At 38.6% G+C, this 18500-nt stretch overlaps 1 protein-coding gene across 1 annotated transcript in view; it reads right to left on the reverse strand.

Annotated features, from left to right (window-relative positions):
• Positions 1–2696: 2696 nt before the first annotated feature.
• LOC127618212 (extracellular tyrosine-protein kinase PKDCC-like) overlaps positions 2697–18500 on the reverse strand; it is a 47909-nt gene continuing 32105 nt past the window's right edge. Inside the window, exons 3-7 of the mRNA XM_052090542.1 lie at positions 16697–16971; positions 16504–16583; positions 14996–15103; positions 6798–6971; positions 2697–4079 (exon numbers count right to left, since the gene is read on the reverse strand). Coding sequence (XP_051946502.1) covers positions 3985–4079; positions 6798–6971; positions 14996–15103; positions 16504–16583; positions 16697–16971 — 732 coding nt within the window. The 3' untranslated portion in view covers positions 2697–3984. The remainder of the gene's footprint in view (positions 4080–6797; positions 6972–14995; positions 15104–16503; positions 16584–16696; positions 16972–18500) is intronic.

The raw sequence follows: 18500 nt of genomic DNA on the forward strand, positions 1-18500 counted from the left end.
ATCAAATTAATTCATGAAACTCCAAGCAAGCCCTCTCCCAGCTTGGAGACAAACACAAAGAAAAAACACTTTTCAGTTCACAAGACTTTGCTCAGTACGCATGCATGCTGGTTTTCCACAAACAAGCCTTTCCTTGTTATCTCTAACATGGTTTCCCTATGACTTCAATGGCTTCCTTAATATGATCATTTTGGCCCTGCTTTTTGTTTCCATTGGTTGCTGTGTGGCTCCTTGTGCTTTTTGGTGCTATTAAGGTATTTCCTGGAACTATTCCCTTTGTTACAGCCAATTCAAACTAAGGCATATCACAAATTCATTTAATTTAATAAAACCAGCTTGTGTTGAAGTATGATTTACAACAATACTGTATGTGGCATTTTAAATGGAGACAATACAGAAATTGATGCATACAGTAATTGAGAGCAATGATCAAAACAAAATTTATATTAAAACAACATAGCACAAAATTAGTTGAAAAAGTTAGAATATCAACTTTGTGGTTGATGAAGCGGTAAGCTCCTCCCATAGAGCCCTAAATCTCATTGCTGTCTAAAATAAATAATACAAAAAATGTAATTAACATTTGTGATTTTTTTCTATGTGCTAACCTAATATGCACCTCTTTCTTCTGCTTTCTCTCCCAACCTCTCTCTCGCTCTCTCTGCGCTGAGAGAAAGAGATAAAGAGTAACTCCGTATCTGATAGAGAGCCAATTAACCTCTGGACAACCTCAGCAGACAGTAGTGTGTGTGGTGTGTGTGTGTGTGTTAACGTTTTCTCTTTGCCCTTACAAACAATGTACTGCCATACTGAAGGGTGATGCTGCCAACTTTTCTCCTCTGCATTTTCTTTCTGTGTGTGTGCACTGGTATGTGTGAGTGTCTGTTTTTCTCACTGGAACAGTTCCCATTTGACCAGGCCTTTCCCTGTAGTCTTTCGTGTATGTCCAGTCAACAGAAACTCACAGTCTTTGCCATTTAATAGCACTTTATCATCCTCCTACTATTTTTTCCTCCCTCTGTCTCTTTCTGTTTCTCTCTCATTCTCCCACTCTTTTCATGCTGTGATGACCACTGTTTCTGCATTCCAGCTCCATCATGCTGACCTGCTTTGCTCAGTCTCTGTTAAGTCAAAACTCTTGGTTTAACTGTTAAGTCATCCCACAAACCTGTTGTTCCACTTAAGACTTACTTTTGGGTTAACTTTACTTTAAAGGGGTTATCTCATGAAAATACAATTTCCTTGATCTTTTTAAATAAAATAGTAGGATGTACTATGAAGACATATCGTAACTTTTAGAACCCCAAACTTCATTTCCAGTCCAAAAAGAGCATAGTTTTGAAATCTGCAAAAATCTGTGACTTTGTCAAAACGATGAACACATTAACTTAAGATTGCACATATTTACATGTGAACAACTTGGCCTGATGTATTTAAGTAATATAGAGGAATTATGATGAATACTAGGATTCCTAAACACCAGAAGAAGAAAACCAGTAAGTTGTAAAGCTCCAAAACAGACAAAAAGCTGAATAAAAGTATTATGTAGTAAAGTAAATGTAGTTCAGATGACTCATGTGCTATATTGAAAGTCTTCAGAAACCATTTTTCTCTTTCTGTCTTTCTTTTGCTCGGTTTCTCCCACATCTTTGGGCCATGCCTCAGGAAAAGACATAATCCCTCCAGCCAATAGAAGACAGATGCTCCCCTCACTCTCTCCCTCTGTCTCTTTCATTCTTGTATCTCATTTTCTCACCCTGTCTGGCATACATTTTAGCACAGTGGTTCTCAACTGGTTTTGCTTCAGGGCCTAGTTTTTACATTGGACAAGTGCAGACCCAACACAGTATACATTTTTTATTATGGGTTAGGGTTGAACAACCATTATAAAAACTATACCACTGTGATATTTAATTCATAGGAACGGTAAAGGCCCATCAATATGCAAAAATATTTATATTTCAAAGATTTCATAGACAATTTTGATTCCTAAATGTGTTTTGAATTTAATATCACTGCCAAAACAAATTGTGGTTGGAGCAAACTAGGTGTATTCGCACTGCAAGTAATGTCATATTAAATGAGGGCATGTCACGCAACCCGTACGTGTTGGCATCTGCCTAATTTGCTAGCTTTTACCAGATGACAGATGTGTTTGTGCAAACACACCATAGAGTTTGATTGGATGCATGGCCTTTAACATCAACAACAGGAAATATAGGAAGCATTTTCTACTTCATGAATAGAAAAGTTGATACATAATTTAGATTTTTTTTTCACCCTTGCTGTCCGCGACCCATTCAGAAAAGATCTGTTGCAACCGGTAGTGTTGCAACCTACCAGTTGAGAACCACTTATACTTTCAATCCTCCCAGACTGCCTCTCTCTATATATCTGATCCAGGGTTTTCAGGTCTTTGTGGTCATATCTTTCTCCATCTGTTACTATAAAGAAAAGAACCCCCATGGAAAAGGGATTTGGATGGTGGCATATGGAGAACAGATGTGCATTCTTGGATCAGTATGTCAGGAGGTGAGCTGCCCCTGATGTTGTACCTGCAGCTCCTGTGATTCTGCTGATGTCTGTTGGGTTTGTTACACGAGTTCTCTCTCAATCTCATGGACATATCTTTTAAACACACTTATTAAAGATGCACAAATCGCACACAAGAATGACCAAGACACAGTTTTCAGTCACATGTCTTTATATTTCCATATAAAAATATCAATCTAATCAGCATCATTTCAATTATATATACATAACACAAGCATAAGACTCAAATGAAAACGTTAATTTTTTCTCAGTGCTTTCCCTGAAAGCAGAAAAATCTTGAACTCCTTCACCTGTCAAGTAATAAGCTGACGTGACATTTCCTTGGGAAACTTTATCACACCACAAAGGGATTGGTTGACTAACCACCAATTTCCACCATCTAAAATGGAAGTACCACAATTAAATCATCTCAAATGTGTAGTTACCAGGCCCAGACAAAATCTGCAGATTTTCTGCAGATTTTGTGGAATGGATTCAAACATAATCAAACGTATTAAATGAGACTGATAATACTGCACTCTTATTGGTAGTTGAAAGTACTATCAAATTAGCCAAAATATTTAATAATATTTCATATTTATAGTATTTAAAAATAGTGGAATTCTGCGGCCCCAAATTCCATGCGGGCCTGGTCAATACATTGTAACATTAAAAACATTGAAAAATAAAACAAAACAGAACATAAAAGGTTTAATGACCAGAACAGATGTAAGAAAACAGATGTTTCTTTGATTGTAATAACAAACATCCAGATACTACAGATCTTTTTGAAATGTTTCAGCAAAATAAATTCTTAATTAAAAAGTGGATATACATTCATTTAAATAAATTACATGTTTAAGCCGGTCTGGGTGAACACATCCGTTTGGACACATCAGCTGATGATGAATTTGTTTTACATGAGCAAATATTTTGAGAGATTTCCAAAAATCAAAGTGAAAGTTTTTAAATGCTCAAACAAATAGACCCTATTTCACCTGGGGAAAAAGTGCTGAATATCATCGAGAATAAAGCTGGAGTGTAGCAGGGACAGAACGAGGGAATGAATAAAAGATTGAGAGAAAGAGAGAAATTTGACAGATTTCATTAAACACACCCATGTGTGCTCCTGAACCCTTAGACTATCTTGTGTCTTGCTACGACAATCTTAAAATACTATTCTTTGCACCTCTGCCAGGTATACAAACACATTCACAGTCTTGGGGAGGGAACCATATGTCCCATCCCAGGTTCAGAGAGGCAGTATTGCACTTTGGGCCGTAGTTCACAGCTGACCTCTGCCTGAGTGAGCCAACAACAGAAACCTTCCTGAAAGGTGCTTTATCTTGTGACCTCCTTCCCAGAATCCTGAGCGGAAAAATATGTGTCTTCAGTGGGAGCAATCAGGAGACACTGATGATGCTATATGTATCATCAGTGCATCCTCTCTGTTCAGCGCTCAGCTGTCCCCAATCGTACGTAGGTGAGTTTGCCTGAAGCTGATGTCATGCTGGCTGCACCAGTTTTGAAGAGCACGAGTTGATGACCTGCAGAGATCAAGAAAAGAGAAAGCAGGTTGTGAGAGACAGAATAGATATTTGCTGCAACAAAGACTATTTACACCAGTGTTATAATTGAAAACCAAAACTAAACTAAAATATATATTTTATTACCCTGTTTTAAGAGGTTGCTTTTTTCCATCTAACATAAAATTTTGACTCCCTAATGGTTAGGTTTAGGTATGCAGTTCTCTTCACTGTATTACAGCCTGTTCAGCTAAAAACAACTCACTTTTGGCGCCCCTCTGTGGACATTTCAGCAACGCAGCAACCTGCAGCCCAAAAATTCTACAACTAAAATAAAAACTAAATTAAACTGAAAACAATTACGTCCATCTTGGGTGATCCAATACCAAGTGGACAATGCTAAATACAGATGTAAACAATGCAAAATTCTTTGTGATCTGATCACTAAATGTAGTAGAGGTAGTAAAAAACACATGTGACTATGTCATATTTATAGTGTGAACGCAAATGCGTCCTGAAGTGTCTTGGATAACGTTGGTCAGCCATTGCTTTAAAACAAGATTTTTTAACCGGTTTTAAACTAGTTGCGTGTGTCTTTAAAAGAAAATTAATAACTGTCTGATTGAAAAATCTGGAAAAGCAAATACAACTACGTCATGAACATTTTCAGCATGGTGCAAGTCAACATGTAGTGACACAGATCATGTGAAGCACTTACTACAGATCCTTGACTAAAATAACAATGAGCATTCTGCTGAAATATTTAATTTATTTAATTTAATTTAAGTATACTGTATTTAGGAATAGCACATCCTTTTTTTATGCTTTAAAACATTCAGTGACACACTGACAGCAGCAGTGAAGAGACCCTCCCCTCGAAATCTGATCAAAAGTGGTCACGGGAGACACATGCTAATACCAGGTGTAAACAGCAATCGGTCTCAGCTGACCACTTGTGATCAGATCACCCAAGACGGATAAACAGAGCCAAAGAAAGTAACAGGAAGACAAGATGAATACAGTATGAGTGAGGGATGGAGAATGTAAATCAGAGAATTATTAAACAGAAGGGGAATCCAGTAGATGTGGAAATGGGTTAGAATCCCGATATTACATTGGACATCAAAGTGGCAGACAAACACTGTACCAATGTAGTCTGGATATTATGTTCTTTTATGCATAGTTTTGTTTATGGTTTTTGAGGATATCATGCAAAATGACCATGTTGACATCTGCTAAATTTGGCTAGCTTCTGTTTAGTGAATGATGAATTTGCACCAAAATGCCATTCGGTTCGATTGAATGCATAGGCTTTGACGTTAACAACAAAACATAAGGGAAGTATTTTCTCCTCCCTCTTGATAAGTCTATTTATTTTGCTATCCTAACTGTGCACAAATATATGATTGGTTGTATGTCATTATTTGCATATGAATTGTATTTTTCTTTTCCCTGCACAAGAACCTGAAAATTATTTTGGCTTGCAACCCAGAAACTTAATGCAACTGGTAAAACAACATTACACACACACATTCACATAAATCAATACACACGTTTCCCTACAGTAACAACACAACATACTACATTGAATACTGAGCAAAAAATAAATAAAAAATCTAGTTGAAATTACAGAATGTGTCCTAACCAGGCGCAAAGCAACAAGCAACATCTGTCCTATGTTAAAATGTTAGTCTTAATCAGTTGCAATCACTTAGTTTCATAGTTCTATTGTCAGAGTTCATTATTTATATTATTTTCATAGAATTAAATCTTATAAAGCTCTATACTGCATTTCACTCACAAAGGCAAAAAATTATATAACATTGTAAAAAGGTAATCTGCACACAATGAATAATATACACACACACACACACACACACACACACACACACACACACACACACACACACACACACACACACACACACACACACACACACACACACACACACAAAGATCAAAGATCCCCCATTTAGCCTGAACAGACTGTAGGGGCAAGTGCTGTTAGCGAGCACCTCTGAAGGCCGGAACGGTACACGAGGGGGTGGGTGGCCAGCACCACGCCCGACCGCCTTTGTCTCCCCAGTGGAGATGTTTTACACACCGCACCAGGTACTCATTTTAGGCTGAGTTGACCTAGGGGAGGCCCGGGACCGGTTCAGATACTCATCACTGGTGTTAGCCATGAGCGGGAATCGAACTCGGGTCGCCAGGTTCATAGCGCAGCACGCTAACTGCTACACTACCGCTCCCCCTAAAAAGGTAATCTGCACACAATGAATAATATACACACACACACACACACACACACACACACACACACACACACACACACACACACACACACACACACACACACACACACACTCATGTTGTGTTTCCATGTTTTATGGGGACTTTCCATAGACATAATGGTTTTTATACTGTACAAACTTTATATTCTATCCCCTAAACCTAACCCTACCCCTAAACCTAACCCTCACAGAAAACTTTCTGCATTTTTACATTTTCAAAAAACATCATTTAGTATGATTTATAAGCTGTTTTCCTCATGGGGACCAACAAAATGTCCCCACAAGGTCAAAACTTTCGGGTTTTACTATCCTTATGGGGACATTTGGTCCCCACAAAGTGATAAATACACGCTCACACACACACACACACACACACACACACACACACACACACAGAGATAATTTTTGTTTTTCTTCAACAGTTCAATACAAATTAAAACATTACCTGTCCAAGTGCTCTGATTGGTCATGACAAAGGCCCAGCACTGGGCGTGGCTCTCACACACATCTATAGCTTCATCGACGCTGAAGACTGAAAGCATGCATCCGTCGTGCTGATAGGACGGCCAGCAGCGGTAGTTCTCTGCGGCTATTGAGGCACTTGGCACACGTTTATACTCTGTCAAAAGAGAGGAAGATGAATTAGATTCTGGAAAAGATTTCTAATGTATGAGCATATGAACATTAATTACAATACTATAATTATATAAAAAAACAATAATTTTATAATATTTTATCGTCAAACACCTAAACATAAATGCACAAATAGTTAACCTAACATCCACAAATATATATTTAAAAAAAAACAAAAAAAAAAGTTATTGAGCTACACATAACAACTGTCCAAGATAAGTGCAGTGTGTATGAGTGTGTATGATTGTGTAGGTGGTTAACACATGGAGAAACAGCTCCCTCATTGTGCTAACACAGGGGGTCGGCTTGTTCTTTTATGAGGGGCGAGTCTTCATGCTGTTAGTCTGAGCTCGACATGTGTCCTCCCTTATCTTGTGCTTTCTCAGAAACTCACTCTAAAGCACAAGTTTAAATGCCACTCAAGTGGCCCCAGACACAATACATGCCTCCATCACCGGGCAACCACAGCCAGGGGGAGGCCGAGAGAAAGAGAAGAGCAGATAAAACGAGAGAAATAAATAAAAGGAGATGTGAGGAGTGACGGCCAAAAAGAAAACTAAACTAAACTAACAACGTCGCTCCTATGCCTTCATCTGTCCACGCCCATACATTCATCAGCCTCTCTCTTTCTCTCACTTATCCCTGTGCTGTCAGCTCTTTAACAATATAGTAAACCACTGACTACAGGAAATGGAGAAACCCGCCTAACAAGGTACATATCAAAAACACTGACGGATGTTATGTAAGGGTAGAGCTAATGTTACGAACATTCTTAATATAATGGAACATCCTTATGTTTTTTGGGTGAATCTCACAAAAACATGTCCATGTCACTGCTTATTTAATTGCAAAATCAAAAGGAAAACAAATTAAATAAAGCTTATTAAAAATAAAGAAAATAAATTGATAAAAATGAAAGTGAGTGGATATACAATGACACCCAGGATGGAGAGGTTTGGCGACCTTGGTGTGCACACATGTTAAGTTTGTACATATGTACAGAGATGTTTTCACCTCTAAAGAACAAAATTGTGCCAAAAAAAATGACCAATTTTTTTTTACTAAAACAGCAATTGAAAGTGGGGTGTCCACGGCCACCCCTGGCCACCCCCTAGCTCCACCACTGGATGGAAATGTGCTTAATTGTCACAATGCACAAGATTTCAGTGGTCCTACAAAAAAAGTGGGTTTTATTTTTGTCATTATTTTTCTTTTGTTTATAGATTTGAGATTTCTCTATGGGAGCAGCTTCCAATGTGGAGCTACAGAAATATAAAATGTCCTGTCTCTCATCATGGTTGGAAGAGATGTTTTTTTTATTTCTGGTTGCTTTATTGTGTCACGCCTGGTTAGGACATGGTGTGATGTTCAAACAATGTGAACAGCAGATTCACTATAGCAACTTTCCATATCAAAATTCCATCTTAAAGGATAATTATTTATTGTTACTTCTGTGAAACATCAAGATTAACTAATGAGGAGCGTTCTGTATGAAAAGACCACTGTAAATGCTAAATTATACTTACTGGGCCAACAGTCTTCGATTAGTTCGCATACAAATGATGACGAAATGCAGTGACATTTTTGTTCTGCCAAGGTGTTTGTTTGGTGAGCTTTCACCAGTTCACACAAATCTGAAATTCTTGACCCCAGAGAACTCGGCTGGTCAAAGAGTGTTGATGATTGGTTAAAACGAATCGCTTACAATCGCGCGGGCCAGCTGAGGAGTTGTTACCTGGGTTAATGTCATTAAAATGGATAACTTTGAACCCCGTCTCTCAGAGAATGTGTGGAAGTATACTTTATACATGATACATGACATATGACCACAAACTCTACAAAGAAAGCACAGCCACGACAAATTAATGGTGAGAGTTTTTAAAATTTAAAGGGGCTGTGACAAGTTTAATAAAGCAAAGAAGCAGAAAAACCTGAATTATTGGCTTTACTTGTGGCTGGAACAGTACGTGAAACACTGTGACATCACCCTAAACATGACGTTGCACGTAGTGTAAATGGCGGCTTCATTCGCCTATGGTGCTTTAGTTCATCCAGTAGACAAACGTTCAGCTTTTTCCTAAGTATAAACCAGACTTAATGCTGCCATCAATCTCTTCACAGCAGCAATGATGGCAAGACCGATCTTTTACAGAGTGCATTTTTTTGTCATAGAAAGCACAGCAGTCTGTTTCTTATCTTGTTCATGTACCAAATTAAAGTTACAAGATGGGATTCGTAACAACATACTGTTCATTATAATGAATGTATGACATTACAGTATTGAAAAAGAGCAGCTGTGCTCTCATAGATCAATGAAAGAATATACAGTATGTAGCTGTCTGTATGACTTCAACAGCTGCGAGTATCTTAATATGATCCAACCAGGGGTTTAGACCAATCTGCAATGGGAAAAGAGCAGCAATACTTTTCAGCTTTGCTTATGAAAATTATTAATGCAATGAGCAGCACTTTTACAGCACTTTTGTTGTTTGGAAACATAACTGCAATGGACACATTGTCATGGAGCACATGTCTTTGGTGAACCTGGCAAAAATGCTGACAATGTGGTCATGTATCAGTACACGTTCACGGAAAATGATTTCAGTCCACGTCCAAGACTTGTGGAGAGGATATGTCAGTGGAAAGCTGTTAAAATGGAACTGTGGGGTTTGTAGCTGGTTCTGATTAGAGTTTTGAAAGGTTGAGAGATTCTCTTGATTTTTTTATGCTTTTTGTATCTTAGAGAAGGGTCTAAAAAAATTACGTACATAGTCCAAATTAACTAAGTTTTTTTGTTTTGTTTAATTCTTTTTTTTTCTTTGTTTGTTTTTTGTTTACTTGAACAAGGTAAGGACTTGCCAGGAGTTTGATGCTTGCATGCAAAAAAAAAAAAAAAAAAAAACAAAATAAATTTAACAAAAAATTACTTTCCTCCATGGAAAATTTACCGTATTTTCCCCATTCGTATTTCCAGAATTCCATGTAGTGTCACGTAAGTGAAACATTTCACACATTAAGCCACCAAAATGAAAAATAAGGTAACATTTTTGTAACCGATGGTTACAAAGTTTCACAGAGAGACGTTGATGCTTAATATTTCCATCGTCATAGGCCTTGTTCAGACTGCCACTAAAAATCAGATTTTTTTGCATATCCAGACTGTATCCAGATGAGTTTTTGATAGTCTGGATAGCAAAAACCCACATGAAATATGATTTTTTTCGAATTTGATTCAAATGCGTCTCAGTCCGGACACTCTGGCTGCTCAATTCGGATTTCAAATGGTCTTTTTCATCACTCTTAACGCGACACACAACGATGACGTTAAAAATCGGCGACTGCAGCACGGAACATCACAATTTGAGTTTTTCTTGGGTGACGGAGGAATTCTGCACCGCGACTGGACAGGGCGCTTATTTGGAGAACAAGATGATGCACCTAAATTTTGCCCGCATCTGTTTTGAAAGAATCATCACGTGGGTACACCTACGATGTTGCCAAAGCAACCCATGCAGATAGGCTTGTTATGTCTGAACGCACAAATCTGATTTGATCACTTGCAATTAATAGTGCGGACATTCTGCCTGAAAAGATCTGATTTGAGAAAACATCAGATTTGCCTGCAGTCTGAACATAGCCATTGAGACAAAAATCTGTTTTTAATCCACATTATTCCTAAATCCCATTACACTTTGTGGGCGATGTGGGCGGAACTTCCAGTTAAGCGTAAACAATCAAGATGATACTGTTAATTTTTTGTTCGCATAAACTACCATTATTTTGAGCGAGATGTTGGTGTAGTAATCTCAGTCTAGTTTTATAATTGTTAGTTTACATATGTAATCTCTGTATAGTAATACTAGCCTAAACCTTGTTTTGGTGTTGATAGAATGACTGATCCTGTTGATAGACAGAATTTATTGTTCTTGTGTAGGAAATAACGATGCATTAGCTGTCAAGGTCCTGTCACTCTGTCAGCCTGGGTTTTTGTCTGACAGGACCATGGCATTATCGTCCCATGACTTCCTGTCTGGTTTGTTTCAGTCTGTGTCAGGATCCGGACACTCGTGCTCCATGTCTGTCTGTTATCAACTTGGCAGCATGCACTCAAGTCAATAGTTTCTCAGTCTCTCGTGAACATAGGTGAGTGTTGTGCTCACGTTGCATGCCTGGGTCGCGAGCTGTCTTCATGTTGTGCTGAGGTTCGGTCACTTCGGTCTTAGGTGTCGGGTGTGTGTGGCTGAACTCTTGTACAGGTGTCCTGTCTTGTTTTTGTCGCCTATTGCATACATGTATGCTCAGGTTTAGTTTAGTGTGAGAATGCGCGGCATCTCTTTGTTTGCCGTTGCTAAACTTTCTCTAGTCTTGTTTGTCAGTTGGCATGGGTGTATACTGCCTCTTGTGCGCTTATGCCATTCGCGTGTTGTGTTGTCTTGTGAGAGCATGTGGCTTTATTTTGTTTCTGTATCGCCACGTGTCTCTGTCTTACGTCATACCGCCTCCTAGCTTGCCCATTATTAGTCACACATGCCCTGTCTTGTTAACCTGTTGATTTCTCTCCCTTTAGTCTCCTCATTTTTGCTGTCCATTGCCAGTTTGTCTGGTTTGTCATAAACGTGGATAATATAAGAAATCTCTGCTGTTGATTTCTTGCAAATAAAGTGAAAACAGCACACAAATAAATTATTACAAAGCTTTTTCATACAGATGTTTCAAAGTCTATCCTTTGGCATCAGAGGCAGGACCACCTTGTGCTTTTGTGAGAGGTTTCTGATCATAATATTGTTGTTTTAGACAAAACTTGTCCAGTTTGAACACATTGACCCAATTGAAATTTTTACAACATTTAAAAAGCAAGAATCTAACCGCATGATACGCTAGCAAGCAGTGACCAGCTACACACAAAACACCAACAAATTGCACTTCTGCTAGCCAACTGGAAATTCTGCCCACTTACAGTAAAATAACTGACAATACTGTGGATATAGATCATCCAAAGGACAGTTTTGTGGCCTTTAAAAAATATTTATGGCCAGTAAATTTTTTCAGTTCACTCACCATTGCCAAGTGTGGCAAAACGTTTGGAGCCTGGGTGTAACAAACTTAAAACTCTAGATTGGTCTAAAAGTCCTCATAGATTGGTCTAAAAGTCCTCATTCACAGCACTGTGACAATGGGCCAACAAATTTGGCCCATGAGAGTTTCCCCTCTCATTTTCTTGCTCTCTCTTCAGGTATATGGCTGGATGATATTTACATTTCTTTTGGAAAGTTTGAGAAGCTCTGAATGGAGGTCACTGGGCAGGCTGCCTCCGATGAGGTCGTTCTGATGAGTTCAGTGTCTGGAGCGTAGTGTGGTGGTATAGAGGAGAGGAGGGGCACACGTGGCAGAAAACTGATTAGAGCTACAAGCTAATAAATAAGAGCAACTATTAGATCCTTTATTGCCATAATTAATGCTTTATGGAGCTTTCTCTTTTTGTGTGAAAGTTTTGAAGACACAGGAGCAGTGAGAGAAAGAGGAGGTGATGTAGTCAGCCAGAGACATGCTGGGGTTTTAATGCCTTCTGAGCGTGTTGGGCAGGAACATAGTCTGTAGGGAAGTCCTGTCTGTATCCATGCACACTCAGAGTGATGATAGGCTGCCAGAGGTTCCTGCTTTACAAGAATACTTACAAAGCCTAGCAGTGCAGAGTAGTTCTCAGTCGTGATGTTGCATACTTAAAGCATTCCAAGACTATTTCAAGAGATTAACAGAGGTGGGCGACTCGAGTTCGATGAATTGACTCAAGTCTGGCTCGAGTCACAAATTTAATTGAGAACCAGCGAATCGAGACTTTGACTTGAACTGCATGACTCGACAATGACTTGAATGTTTTTAATATTATTATTTTCAATAAATTATTATAAACAGTAATGATAGGTGTTTAAAAAGATATTGCGGGACATCAATTCTTTCATATGCAAAAATATAAGCCCACCAGCACCACTGGTCTGCGTCTGTGCGGTTAACGCTGCGCTCACAATGCGCCAAAATGACAGATAATTGTTGGGTTCCCAAAATAATCTCCTTTGGATATAAAGATTTTGATTTGGACAATGTGAATAAAAAAAGAAAATGAAAATATGCAACACAAAATTATCCGATACAAACAACACAACCTCGAATTTCATCAGACATTTCAAAAACCACAAGGAATGGTAAGTAAATCATTTCGTTATCATTTCATTATCTAGAAAGATTAATATGCAAACTTACTGTTCAAATGTTTGAGTGTTTTCAGTAAATTCAAATGATTCACGATTAATACCATGTTTTGTAGCGTGACAAGTTTGAAATGACCCGACATTGCCTCTAAATGTGTGTGTGCCTTTTCTAAACCTTCTCAACAGTCAACAATATATCATAACCATTTATTGGCAATACAAAAACATATCAGGCAGATTTGCAGTCACAACACTTTATTTAAATGTGATAAGTAGTACAAAATATACAGAATGACTCGTGACAAAAGTGCTCTCATATTGATTGACTTCTGAAGACCTTAAGACTCTAAAGCCCTTGAATGCAATATATTTATGACCATTTTATATAAATGTCTCTTTGAAGTAGGGATTCCCCCGACCAAAGGTTTTCCTAGTCGACTAGTAGGCATTAATTTAAGCCATTAGTTGACTAGTCGCACGTTTATGATATTAATTTAATTACTTATATATATATATATATATATTTGGGGGAGCATCAGAAAATGGTTTGAGTTCCAGGTCGTAACAATGCTAACACTGTTCTACATTACAGAGAAATACTAAACCGTAATAATGAGTCTTTAAAATATACTTTTAACAAGCACATGAAGTGAGCCGCAGGACACCCTGAATGTGTCGGAAAAACCAGCAAGGAGACTGCTGTTTTTTTTCATTTTATTATTACATTAGTATAAAAACCTGACCTAGACTGCAAATTAATGACTGATAAACACAGTACCTGTTTTATAAATTTAGTGTGAATGAAGTTTGCTCATAGTAATATGTATATAAACAAATATTAAAATAAATCAGCATAAGGTGAATATCTTTACAGTCAGTTCTGAGAGACTGTGAGAGATTAAGAGATTGTTTTCAACCAATAAGAATTGAAAGAGTTAATAGCCCTGGAGAAGATGGCCAATGCTTGCTTAACGCTCTTATCCATCAACAAGTGTCTGTGTCTGCTTTACACTGCCAACGGAGCATGGAGGTGAGAAGACGGGATAGAAAAAAAAAGTCAAAGAGAGAGAGAAAGAAATGCAGGAAAGCTGTGAAAATGAGAACAAGAACTGGCAAATTGAAGGTTTGGAAAGGAATAGAAAAAAAATGCACGTTCGAATGATTGAATAGATACAAATGGCGAAAAAAATAGGGGTGGAGAAAGAAGAAAAGCAGTTGTTTTTCAGTGGGAAATGGCTGTTTTGACAGGCAGGGCTGTGAGCAGCCCCTCTCCTCATCAGTTATATAAACTCTAATCTTGTTAATCTCTGCTCATTTGTCCTTGCATGCACACAAACTCTCTCTCACTCGGTCTTCACTTCAAAATATTTAATACTGTGGAGATTTGTGGCAACCCATTCATTGCCAGATTTCGGACATTTGTTGCCTTCGTGTCATGTCGGAATAATTGTATTTACAAGATGAGCGCACATGAACCTCACCACAATGTTGTAATTACTAGTGGAAAACTCTGGATTATCATTGAGCAGTGCGTGGGGTGTCAATCTTGCCGTAAACAAATCAGTGTAGGTCAATAAATAATGTTAAATCAAGTTTTCCAATATGCACAAAAAAACAAAGCACATACAAATATTGGGAGAAATTTTAATACAATGGAATGATTTTCTTTAAATTTAAATGACCATTTAGTCAAATAGCAAGCTAGAAAGCTTGCTTACTGGCTTACATTTCGAGCTTGGCGAGTATTCATTTTGGACCCTTGTCACAGGTAAAAGGTGTGTCTGTATCTGTCTGGGTCACTCACCTTTTTTGTGTGTCTGTTTGTTATTCTTCAGGTAATGTCCATTCCTGTACATATCCAACACCTTTTTGAGGTGAACCAGAGTCTCATCTGTGTCCCAGATCAGCTCTCCTGAAACATAAATATAAAACATAAACAACAATCAAAATTCTGTATAGTAAGTACAATTTATGCCCCCTAAAATGGCTATTGAATGATGCTGAATATGGCGTTTCGTGATGCAGGTCTTTTGAAAATAGAGAAAGAGATTGAGGCTTAGCCCACCCATTCTACCCGCAGCTTCATGGACTGTTGTGTCCCAGAAAAACAGATTTAAATCATTATCTGATAAGCCATTACAATGATGAACATGCTGATAGAGTGCCCAGACCAAGGAATTAAAGGGATAGTTAACCCAAAAATCACAATTCTCTCATCATATACTCACCCTCATGCCATCCAGACATTAATTTAATAATTAAAAGAGTCATGTGGATTACCTTTACTATGTCTGTATATGCTTTATGGAGCTTTAAAGTGCTAATAACCATCAACTTGCATTGTATGGATCTACAGAGCTGAGATATTCTTCTAAAAATCTTTGTTTGTGTTCTGCAGAAGAATGGGATGGCATGAGGGTGAGTCAGTGATGAGAGAATTTTTATTTTTGGGTGAACTAACCCTTTAAGGGCAGAGACAGAAGGCATGCGGGAAGGGAGAGAATGAGAAATGTTGGCATGTGAAGAGTAGGAACTTTTGTGGAGAAGAATGCTGAAAAGTTAGGATTAGGTTGGTTTGGTATCTGGTAAAGGGGCCAGTTTTACCAATTCTTGCTGGAAAAAAGCCAGCTATGTGTTGTTTCTAACTGGTCTAAACTGATCATTTATGGTCAATAGCTGGTTCAAGGTGGTCTAAACTTTGATCAGCTGCCATACTTGCAGATGCACCTGGTTTAAACTGGACAGTCCATCATTACTCTAGCTGGTCTAGATGGTGTACAAGCTAAAATACTGGCTGGTGGATCTAGTTTTGACTGGGTAGAACATTTATCATTTAGCTTGTCTTGATGAATGATCTGTTGAACTTCCAGCTGGTGTACCTTATGAACGGGTGATTAGTTGAAATACTGGCTACTTAGTTTTGACTAAGTAAACCATCATTGATCTAGTTAGTCTAAATGGTTGCTCAGCTTAACAACCAGTTGGTGGACCTGATTTTGATTGGGTTCACCATCTTTGGTGTAGCTGGTCTAGAAAGTCATTCAGCTGAACTAGCAGCTGGTGAGCCAGATTTTGACCAGGGTAGACCATCTTTTGTTGAGGATGGTTGATTCGTTTGAATACCAGCTAGTGGGCCTGATTTTGACCGGGAAGAACATCTTTGGTCCAAGCTGGTCTACTGTATATTAGATGGTTGCTGATAGATCACTTTGAACTAAAAACAGCTAAGATATACCAGCTTGATCACCTTAAGCTAATATGACCATTTTTCCAGCAGAGATGATAGATTTTGAGAAGTGGAGCCACACTTACCTGTTGAATTCACAATTTTGTCCAGAAGGGGTCTCAGTTGGGTGGGGGCACTGTGAGGTAACAAGTAGGTGAAGAAAAATCTAGAAGAATTGAGAAGCCTGGTCAATAATAAAATTTGCATTCAAGACACCAAAATACACATGAATCACAAGTCAGCTCAGATGTCTGAAATTTCAGGCCATGAATCGCTCACCGGTACGCATTGTAGAGGTTTCTCTTTTCGTTGATACCTAGACAACGGCCCTTGTGGCAGGGGAGGGTGAAGTTGCGGGCAGGGAACTCCAATAGGCAATCAGAGGGAGAAGAGGGTGAGCAGGGTGTCTCCTCAACACTGGCGTCATCCAGGTCGGTCACTTTCAACACTCCCCCAACCAAGACAAACTGCCGTGGCCTGAAGTCCAACAACGTGACAGACCCAAGCGGGGAGTGGGCCAAGTAGTGTAGCAGCCTCATCAGACTCAAACAGATCTGTAGATACACATGGGAAGCATGAAAGGGTAGTGTAAATATGGAAAGTGAATATTCTCTTTTTTAATTTAGGCCAAACAATGCCTATCTTTCATCTTTTTACAAACAGTGCATTGCAGGTTTCCAAGTCTTACTCAGAATTTTGAGATATTGTTCTAAATTCCAAACTGATTTATGTAAGTGTCTTTTCAGAATCATCAGTCTATGTTTGCTTTGTGAGACATGTTCCCAAATTACAGATTAGTTGTCATTGTGATGCATCTTAGGCTCCGAACATTTCTGACTGAGTTCTGATTTTGTATTGCAGTTGTGCAGTGCGACTTCTATGATGGCAAGATTAGATCAAACATGGTCAACGCTGTCAATCAGCACGACTGATGCCAATGTCTTGGTTAGGATGTGTATTGTACAGTCATACATAATGTCGCACAGTGTGCCATGGATTTCTCCTAAGATCTCACTGGGATTCTATCATTCAAACAATTGTAAAGGACTGTACATAGTGTGCACCCGGTGTCCAGACCTTTAGAGTTGAGGGCATGCCAATTAAAGAATCATGGCGACAGTTGGTCTTCATTATTTTGCACTAGTGCTAAAAAGTTTCCTGTGTTTGTCAGGAACTGAAAATTAGAAATTGGGAAATATAAAATGAGCAATATTAAATTACCAGAAGACGTCTATTTTACATAGACCAAAATCAAGCATCACATCATACAACATACAAACTCGTAAGTAAGAACTCCCTAGTAGGACTCTAAGGCGGCATTGGTCTTGGAAGCACCCCCTTATTTCAATCTCCACTTCCTGATCCATGGGGCCACTTGAGTGTGTATGTGCGTTTTTATGAGTGTGCAAGTGTGTTCCTTGAGTATTAGCCTCCTTATTGCATGTGAGCATTTGAGGGGTGATGCTGAAGCTCTTGCAGCTGGTGAAAGCGTGAAAGGACACCTTGAATTCAAGCAACACCTCCATCTACTACGTTCTTCAGGCCAGAGTTCAGAGGATTAGATGGCCGTAGGGAAATTTGGATGGATTTGAGAAGGGTGAACGCAACAGATAAAGGAGAGGAGAGCATAAAAGAGAAGAAAACAGAGAATATGAGGGGTGGAGGAAACGCTGCCCATGTCTTTCACAACAGACAAAAGCTGCTCTTAATACACTCCGGATTAGAAACTACTGGGAAAGGTCAGCCCCCGCACAATGTGACTGCGTGTGCGTTTGTGTATCACTCGATATAGCAGGCAACTAGTAGCTTTGGTAAAATCATTTAGAAAGTGATTGTAAGAAGAGACTATATTGTTTGTTAAAATAATGCCATTTTAACATAAAAATAGTGTTGGGGGTAATTACATAAAAGTAGCTACTAACATAGGCACATCTTTTGTTGCATGACAGTAGTTTAGTGCTTTTCAAAGTATATCCAATAACAAGCTAAATTTTTCACCGAGTAGTGTAGCATGACAAAATGCAAGATCACAGATTTAGTGTCACATTGTTTGCACACAAGCAGCTTCACAGACGAGTGAACA

Source organism: Xyrauchen texanus, chromosome 24 (assembly GCF_025860055.1).
Source record: "Xyrauchen texanus isolate HMW12.3.18 chromosome 24, RBS_HiC_50CHRs, whole genome shotgun sequence".
Lineage (NCBI taxonomy): Eukaryota > Metazoa > Chordata > Actinopteri > Cypriniformes > Catostomidae > Xyrauchen > Xyrauchen texanus.